General features: G+C 30.6%; 1 protein-coding gene across 1 annotated transcript; it reads right to left on the bottom strand.

Moving 5' to 3' along the window:
• Positions 1 to 2,770: 2,770 nt before the first annotated feature.
• LOC143224755 (uncharacterized) lies at positions 2,771 to 9,827 on the bottom strand. Its single transcript, XM_076453025.1, has 5 exons — positions 9,694 to 9,827; positions 9,023 to 9,183; positions 6,425 to 6,537; positions 5,145 to 5,225; positions 2,771 to 3,328 (listed from the first exon to the last, which is right to left on the bottom strand). Coding segments are annotated over exons 1-5 (780 nt in total). The 5' UTR covers positions 9,695 to 9,827; the 3' UTR covers positions 2,771 to 2,904.
• Between the last annotated feature and the right edge of the window lie 406 nt (positions 9,828 to 10,233).

Below are 10,233 nucleotides of genomic sequence, written 5' to 3'. Positions count from 1 at the left end.
AGTAATTTTTCTTTTTAATGTTGAGTATATGTATTGAAATAATTCATGTGCATATTCGCATTCCAGTATTATCTTGGTCTAAACATTTACCTGTTTTGTAAGATCATCCATTAAATGTCCAAATAAATTGGCTGCACAGTTCAATGAAGTAAACCCAGATAAATCTTAGAAGACTAATTTGATTACTTGAAGTATCTTTAAATATTAACAATAATAACAACCCTATATTAGAGGTGACTCCATATAACAAAGAGACATAACTGATAACAGCTTTCAAAATCATGGAAGCTTTTAATTCATCATTTTTAATAGCATGCTTTTGCAAAATGGCGAGTCGGTACTTTTTATTTTGGTTTCAGTTTCATGCAAAGCTAAACGAAAGCTATCTGGACTAACAGTCCCAAATTCAGCAGTGAAAGAATACAGGGAAGGCAGCTAGTTATCACCACTCACCGCCAACTCTGGGGCTACTCTTTTACCTACAAATAATGGGATTGACCATAAAATTATAACACCCCATGAATGAAAGGAAGATTACGTTTGGCGTGACGAGGATTTGAACCCATGACCCTGAGATTACAAGTCAAGTGCCTTAACCACCTGGCTCACTTATTATTTTAATCAGAAAAATTATTGAAATAATTACACAGTGATGTTTTATGACTTTTAGATCCATTGTCTGTGTTAGTAATGTTTGTTTGTAAAACAAGGAGCAACAAAATTACACTTTCCATATTATGTAACAATCTGACCAAAATGTGGTTGAAATATTATACGATAATTTAGGCTAATATATGATTATATACACATTTCTCAATCTATTTAAACAACTGTTACAAGCTTACACTTTTAATTGTATAAATTAAAAAAGAATAAACTAGGCTGAATAAACTGATCTATCTTACAACATCCATTAAACACTTATTCGTTTATGTGTTTATGAACATGCTCAGTTATGTGTAGATTGTGTCTCGACACGAGGTTAATTTGGCATGTTTGCAATTGAAGCTAACAACATTTACAGAAAACAAAGCTTCATTTTCTTTCAATGTCGAAATAGCAAAGTGACAAAAGAAGAATTGTGATAAAAATTCAGTCGGTGAATCTGAGAAACAAGTTTTTTTTGTTAACAGCTCGTGCAAGTATTTTTAACTGAAGTTTTATTTAATATTTATAAACTCCTTAAAAATAAGATAAAAGGAAAAACATACTTTATAAAACAAAACACAGATTGTAAACTGTGTACAGTAAAACAGTTTAGAAGTTTCAGTCTACAAATTTGGTCTCAAAGACATTTCTCTGTAGATGTGTATCAAGTTCAAACCCAAATTTAATATACTGATGAATACAGTGTGAAAAAATAACACAGGAAACTGCTATAACATTGGCCATATTAAATGACAATCAAATCTTTATGCTAATACGTTTGTCTATTTACACAGTCTGACTTCTAACATAGTGGCAATTTCCAAAGGCAAGAAAACTTATAACCAAGATATCACCGAGACAATTGTTATTTAGGGCAAATATTAAAATAAAAAAAGATAATAAAGTTCAAATCTGGATTTAGCTGAGCCCGCCCCTAGTGAGCACGTTCTTACATTTTGTTAATTTTCATTCAACACTAAGTTAGTATCAAAACAGTGGGGAAAATTCTAGAAACATCAGCACATTCCCAAATAAGACGTCCATAGATAAGAGTTGTTTATGAATCAATTTAATAAAGTTGTTTTAATTGATAGGAACTTTAAATACACTGAACTGAGTTTAACATTGGCTATTTCATCAATTATTATTTCTACAGCAAATGGAATTATAATAAAACAATTCCATGTTTCTTACCTTTTGAAAAGCTATAAATTTAAAACAAGATTAATTTTGTTAATATTTTCATTATTATATCTTCTATGAAATAGAATTTCAAGCACACAATGAAGTCTTGGTTGCCTTAGATAAACAGAGTAATAAATTTAAAAGCATATTTTTAAAAGTTGTGATATGTCTGTTAGTAAAGCTGGAAAGTAATATGAAAATGAACTCTAGCCTTTGTTTTTTATATATACCACTAATTTATATCACTATTTCTGATATAGTTCATACCCTATTAAACTTTTCAACGTTCATTGCACAGGATAAAAACAAGTATGTACAACAGATCAATGCATGGTGCTGATGCACAATAATAACATTCAGAAACACATGTAGGTTCAAGAAACTTCCATGAAAATGATAAGAACCCCATAACCTGAAAACTTTCAGAGGGTGGGCCTTTCAAAAGTGCTCGGGTTATAGAGTTTTATCAATTCACAACAAAAATAAACAGATACTCACAAACCTAAAATATTTCTCAAAGAGAATAAAGGTACCTGTTATATCCAAATATTAGAATTTTATCTAAGATCAAAAGCACCCTTTATACAAGCTTGGTGATTTTATCATAAGATCATATTTGTTTTTTGTTTTTTTTGTCAGATTGCTTTAACTAGTTCATCACAACACTATTAACGTTAACTTCCACACCTTTGGTTTTGATTTCCTAACAAATACATTTTTCTCTTCGTTATTTCATCTCTTGGGATAACAAAAATTACTGAACCAAACAGTAAGATGAGAATCAATTAAAAATCCACCTAATCAATACAGCAATAATAGAAAACTTTTCATTAATTCTAATATAGCTGTTAACCGATGGGATTTCCAGTTCCAATAAAACCCAACAGCTAAATAAGACTACTTATTTAAAGCTCTTCCCTCACTCTCGATATTTTTTTGTTTTTTAAATGCTGTTTTAAACTTCCACTGCTTTTTGAAGATTTTATCTTCTTTCCTTCTTCAGTTGTCTTCTTGTAAAGTGTATTTTTTAAAAATAAGTATGTTTTCTTATTAAGGTCTTTGTATGTATCCTCAACTAAAGTTGAACCCAACCTTCTTCGGAAGTAAATCTTGAAGATTTATTGTGTCAATAATTGCTTTTCTTTTGTTTTTTATACGTAAACCAAGGTACTTCAAATAGTCTTCTAGTATCTGGAATTGCTGCACTGTCTCCAGAGAATGTTTCTTTTTCCTTTTTTTCCCATCTGTTATAAGTTTCATTTCATATAATTTATGGTGAACAAAACTAATCTGTTTAAGAAGAGATCTTTGTTGGATATAATGATGTCTAATTTCTACAAGAGAATGTAAAAAATTCTGGGTAACACATTTTTTATTACACATCACTGCTGCAGCCTGCCATCTCACAGTGAACTGAGCATTAGTTAAGATAAACTGAAGAAGATTAGTAGTTGTCAAATGCAATGATTGTGGGAACTTCATGCTTTCGGCTTTCCTAAAAGGTTTAGAAGAAACTTTGTTAAAAAAACTGCTTAAAAACAGCAAAATAAAATCAACTGAAAAGTGACATTTCTGTCTGCCTGAAACTTGACGTGTGAACCATGTTATTACATGATCATTTTTCTACCTAAATTTTGTCCGTACTTTAAATTCTGAATGTTTTTCAACTTTTCTCAGTAAAACTTAATTTAAAAGTGTGATAAAACTTTTTTGGTTGATGTGTTGGTCTATCAAAAACGTTTTTACTAGAATAAAACAACGAGTGTAATGATTTCCCTGTATTATCTTTGCATTTTTTTTGTAACTTATCAAAACAATTTCGTGGTCAGGAAACAACACTTCTGTCCTCAATTCGAGTATACCTCAAACAGAAACAACCATATTAACTGAACTACAGAGAAATAACTTTCCTTACTGCAGAAAAGGATGATTACTTCTTCCACTTGTTTTTTAAAGAAAATATATTTACACTAAATTATTTTTGCTATCTCTTTCATGCATGTTTCAAAAATACTTCTTCTAACTAAATAAGCTCAGGAGCTAAAGCAACAAATATACTGATCTATCCATTTCCTTATTCAATTCCATGTTTCTGTTCTTCAGAGTTACTATGTAATAAATAACAAGCATAGATAGTAATAATACAAGTTGGAAGGAATTTTTATAACTTTAACATACACCCTGAAAGGCTGCAGATTTAAATCACGGCAATACTCAACAATTCATGCCAGTAAACTTGGTTAAATTTACTTATATGTATAAACAAGATGATTATCTCAAATGCTTTTGTATTATATCTTCATAAAACTTTATTTTGAAACTAAACTTATTACAATTTTATCACAGCATAACAAAGGAAATGTTTATGTTTTAATAAACAGGATTGTCTTTAAAGGTAAATTTTATTCCTGGTAAAAACTTACTATTGTGGCACACACTGTGACACATTCTATTGGTATAAATGTGTTTGGAGGTAGAAAACACATGTATACACTAATGTATAAATACATATATTATATTAAAAACTCTTTCTTAAAAAACAAAGTGCTCTTTTCACTGCATTCTTTACAAAATTTGTGTTTGTTTCTGATACATAAGGACTAGTTATATGAGCCATTCCTAATTTTGAACTAGTAGACCAGATGTGCGACAATGAGTTAACAGTAAGGTACAGTTAACTCTTGGGCATCTGTAATTTGATAGCTGAATTTGACTATCTCTTATAATAATGCACTCACAGTGCCAAAGTGAGTTGCATGATTTTGCAGCAATGGGACACAAACTATAGATCTTCAAACCTACAGTCCAATATACTAGCAATTAAGTCACACCAAACTCCTTTTGAAGTATCATATGACTCTGGCCCTCTTGGAAAAAGAAGTCCAACCAGTTTCTACCTAAAGTCCAACCAGTTTCTACCTAAAGTCCAACCAGTTTCTACCTAATCTTGTGTAAGATGTTTCACAACCAGATTAAATTTTACAAACACACAAAAAATAAAGTGATAAGCTGTTACTATAAAACACAGTTTAGTATTTAATATAAGTTTGTGGGATTCATTTATTCTCTTTAAACATGATACACAAATTGATAAAAGTATGTTCTGTATCTATACTTCAATCTTAAAAGCTGAAAACAAATTATGCAAATGTGCAGTGACAATTTTCTACAAATTAAAAGCTAGGGAAACTTTCAATACCTTTGTATTTAACTGTTTATATTTGTTTAGTGTTTCATATTTTTTAATGGCATCAAAGTTTGTACATAAGTCACACTGTACAAACAATAATTCTATGCAAAGAAATGCTTACCTATGAGCTGGGAAGAATATTATGGTAGGGTACTTTTCTACTGTATATTCCCAGGGAAGATCATTTTCATCTGCATTAATTCTGAAATTCACTTTTAATCAATACATTCTTTTCAAAACTTTTGATACAGGATAACAGATTAATAACTAGACATTTATCAAACTGGAAAGCCTAACTATTAGCCATCAACTATGACTACTACATACTGATACAACTGATACATAAATCACGTTTTGCATTCTCATGTGTGAGAAGTAATGTATTAACTAAAAAGAAATGTTGCAGTAGCATACAAAATTCCACATAATCATTGTAGTTCCACAAATTTATTGCCCAATACTCAAATATTTTACATTCAATTGCTTAATATCAACCTCTTCTGAAAACCACATACAGTAATAATTTATAAAATTACATGTTGAAGGAGAAGTGGTACGAATTAAAAACACTCCTGTTGAGTTCAAGTGATTCGACAATGACTGTCCAGTTTTGGAATGTTAGCAATCTTATCAAAATGAAGATAACATCGATAACAGAAAACTAGTCGGTTAAAGGATTTATTTACATGATTTTAACATATTTTTTTCAAAATAAAGAAATATACAGTGGAACCCCTCTAAAGCAGCCACCTTCAGGACTGAGACAAACTGGCCTGATTAGAGGGGTTACACTGTACATAATTAGGGATTATGTAAACAAAAAAGGGACTGTGATTGAATGACCACTTTCAAGGGGTGACCGCTTAGAGGAATTCCACTGAAGATAGAATATCACTAAATAACAGTTTCCACAAAAAAGTATAGAACTTTTCAATCACCGAGTCACAGGTATAAAAATACTTTATTACCAGTGTTATTACGATACAATATAGTAAACAGCTACCAATAATGGATCTGGAAATTAAAAATGTATCATAATACAACAAATGTTATTGTTCAAAAATATTTAATACTATTACCTTTTTCCATTATTAATCTCAAATATTCAGCACAACTTTTCATATTGTACTAAATGAGTGGGTGCAAAATGCTTCATACCACCCAGGTATGATGTGGCTCAATTATACACATTCTCAAGTTGTTGAGCTCAAATCTGGCATCATATTTTGTGTTCCTACACCTTACAAGTAGTGCACAGAAATATTTTGAATGACGACATTCCCATAATACAATTATTTTATTTTAATTATAAATAATATATTACTTCTTTGAAAGAAAGAAAAAAAAACTAAATTAGTCTAACATATAGTTGTATTACATTAAAAACAACTATTACCTTACCTTGCAAAAAGAATTCCTGAGATTCCAGAGAAATACTTTGCCACAGTTAGGTAAATGTGGAAGGTACCTTTACAAAATCCACACCAGGGGGCATAATAGAGAAGTAAAACATCCTAAAAGAAAGTATGAACTGAACTATCTAAAAAGCAAACATACTGTAAATTGTTTAAGTTCTGTTAAAAAAAAAGTACTACTAACATGTTATAAATGATATCCACTACTAAAATGTTACAAATGATATCCACTACTAACATGTTACAAATGATATCCAGCTGTGAAATAATGGATTTGACACATACGACAAGTTTGTTTAATGTATGATCCAAAATCCATTAATGAATCTTAATTTTATTTGGAAAATAAAAAGTGTAAATTGACTGACACTTACACAGTGTCACTGAGAAAAGTCATGGTTCACAATCATGTGAACAAATGTAATGAGAAAAAAACATAATACTTCTGGAATGGTATTTTATATGCTGGTACAACATGAGTTTGATGTCAGACATGTTTTGAATTACATTTAATATTTAAAAAAAACAACATTATTATTCCACAGAGAAATGTTTCATAATTCTTGAATACAGTGAATTATTAGTTGCCTATAACCAGCAAGGACAATGGCTGAAATCTGTCGGAACAGACTTCTTTTTAAAAGTTATTTAGTTTCTATTTTATCACAATGCATGAGCTTCTGTAACTAATTATATGTATTTAACTTTCTCACATACACAGCATGTTAATAGTTGCATACAATGGTGTAGGTAGCTTAGTGGAGTTTGAAAAATGTCAGAAGTAAAATTGCAAAATTCAGATCAGAAGCTGAAATGATTATCTTTAGTAGTGACATCTTGGGGAGCCCTAACAACACACTGTAGATAAAAATAAGTTTGTATAAAAACTGTTTTGTGTGTTTTTTTATAGCAAAGCCACATCGGACTATCTGCAGAGTCCATCAAGGGGAATCAAACCCCTGATTTTAGCATTGTATAATGATTTATAAGCCTATCAAAGTACTACAGAGTCAGATTATTCATATTTCTACCCCCACAAATAAAAAAACAGAAAAGAGGTTTGTTTGGATAGGAAACTGGTGTGGTTCGAAAAAATAATGGTTCAAAAGACAAGGCAAGAGAAGTTCCTATTAAAGATTAAATCTATGAATTCCATAAGAATGGATAACTTTTGAAAGAATAGATAAATTTTCTTATTATCTTTATCCTTATTTGTTTTGCAAGCAGCTCATTTTAATTAAGACAAAAAAGTTGATTTTGTGTCTAGAGTTTGGGAACATCATCATCACCACTTACTGTAAGCCTAATAAAAATAAGAAATTCATTAAAACATACACCCTTGTGCAAATTAATTGAAACAAGACGGAAAATTACGATTTTTTCAATTTTTTGCGTTTTATTTCTGAGAATCCAAACATTACTCACAAATTAATACATGATATTACCACCTTTATTTTTCAGATCATTAATCCGCTTTGGTATCGAGTCCACGAGTTGACTGCAATCATTACTAATTTTTGGATTGCGGTACCACACCTCAATTTGGCCTCAATTAGCTTATCTTTCCAAGTACAGTCTTTTCCCGAAGTCTCTCTTTACAAATCGCACAAAGATTTTCAATAGGATTTAAGTCCGGAGAGTTTTCAGGCCAGTCCAGCACCTTTATTCGCGTTGTAGTCATAAAATTCTTCACAAGTTTTGATGTGTGGCACAGAGCCAGATCTTGCTGAAAAATGTCAGATCCATCTGGAAATCTCTTTTTCAATACTGGAACGACTCTTCTCTGCAAATCATTTTCTTCAAGGCATGTTTTACGAACTGGTTGATGTAAGATTCTTGAATATCTCACCTGGAGATCTGCGAACATACAAACTTCTTTGACCCTATACGAAGAAATGAGTCTCATCACTGAATAACACCCTTCCTCCTTTGTTCTTGCAATCAGGTCTTGTATTTCAGACCCCATTGATAAAGTTTTTTCTTCATTGAGTTGGTAAAAAGTTGTTTTTTTGACTGGTCTCCTTGTCCTTCTAACGCAATTTCAAATGATGCAATATTCCTCAAAATTTTGTCATTTATCCCAAAAATAGATCGACCGTACTGCAAAACACAGCTAATGATGCCATCTATGAGAAAAAATGACTATAAAAGGAAATCAGCGGGTGGTCCAGTGAGCCCACACCGGCCACCATGCTGAAAATATTGTAAAATGACCATTTGTTTCAATAAATTTGCACAAGGGTGTAACTATACAAAAGTTGCAGTAACTAATTCCATATCCTAATTTTAAAGACTTGGTTACAGAAATATTTGCTTCTTCAGTAAAATGAAGTTTAAGAATAGAAATATTATTTTTAAACACCTGAATTACTTATGATATATTTTTTTAAAACACACAAGTTATGTACTTTTAAATAATGAATTCCAATGTGGGATTACAAATCACTATGAAAGTGGTCAAAAACTTTGTTTTGGATTTTCATTACAATGAGAATGAAACTATAAATTGTGGACAATATAATTTTTTTACAGTTTGTGAACAATGGTTACAAAATGAAATCAATGTATGGAGGTTCTACTTTACCTTGTCAGGATTCATTACTACTCTGTTGAAAGTATCTGTAGTCACTTCATGGACACAAATGTGTTCACTATCAGGTGTCATTACACATTCTCGTGTTTCCTTAATCGTGCTCCTCAAGTAACGGTCCAATAATCCTCTGGTGTAATTAGCAATGAAATTCACTTCATAAAGTAAAAAGAAATATATGGGAAAAAATTCACTTAGTCATTAAAAATTAGAAACTTCTAACACAGACATCTTTCCAAAATAATTCTTGTTGTTTCTCTTTATCTTATAATAAAGCACACTTTACTTTTACTGAAGTACAACAAATTGGTTTGTTTTGAATTTCGCACAAAACTACACGAGGGATATCTGCACTAGCTGTCCCTAATTTAGCCATGTAATATTAGAGGGAAGGCAGCTAGTCATCACCACCCACCATGAAATCTTGAACTACTCTTTTACCAATGAATAGTGGGACTGATCGTCACATTATAATGCCCCCGTGGCTAAAAAGGCAAACATGTTTGGTGTGATGGGGATTCAAACCCATGACCTTCGCATTATGAGTCGAGTGCCTTAACTACCTGGCCATGCTAAGCTGCAGCAAACTGTCAATCATTTATTTATTAATAATATGAGCTAATGTAATATATATTTTATGAATATCACAGAGAAAAAAAACTTACTCAGTGAATTTTTGTCTATTTCTTCCTTCAGTAAATAATGTGTCTCTTTCTGAAAATTTGTAGAGCTTATTAGTTCACATTTTGTACATTAAAAACTTTATTAACTGTTAAAAACTATTTGTAATCATTTTACTGCTAAAAAAACACACCTGCAATAAATAAAGAAGTCAATGGATATAAACTAAACCTTATTAGAGCATGACTTATTCCAATCTTTAGGCCTATCAGTTGTCAATTAGTATCTGCTGCATCTAAAATTTTATAGATATTTATTATTTAGAAAGATTATCAATTCTAAATTATTTCTTGTCTACTACATAATAAATTGTATATAAAATTATCTAGTACATAAAAGGAAAACAGATACCAACTTAATTAGTGCGATTAAATATTGGAAAATTCAAACAAAAATACTTGCTATTATAACACTCCAATCAAATGTAGTATAAGTTGTTCATATATCATTATTTTTAGTGAGAAATTAAAATTTTCTTTTTTCTATTTGTTTTTATTACAGTTACACAACTTTTGATCAGAACA

The sequence above is a fragment of the Tachypleus tridentatus genome, chromosome 9 (genome assembly GCF_004210375.1).
Source record: "Tachypleus tridentatus isolate NWPU-2018 chromosome 9, ASM421037v1, whole genome shotgun sequence".
In the NCBI taxonomy this organism is placed as follows: Eukaryota; Metazoa; Arthropoda; class Merostomata; order Xiphosura; family Limulidae; genus Tachypleus; species Tachypleus tridentatus.
The sequence above is the reverse complement of the archived record's forward strand: the minus strand, read 5'-3'. Positions and strand labels throughout refer to the sequence as shown.

Excerpts from the sequence above, each read along its gene's own strand:
- LOC143224755 (XM_076453025.1), bottom strand. Across the intron at positions 6,538-9,022 it reads TAGTAATGAATCCTGACAAG|GATGTTTTACTTCTCTATTA; the intron begins GTAAAGTAGAAC and ends ACTTTCTTTTAG. Across the intron at positions 5,226-6,424 it reads TCAGGAATTCTTTTTGCAAG|AATTAATGCAGATGAAAATG; the intron begins GTAAGGTAATAG and ends AGTGAATTTCAG.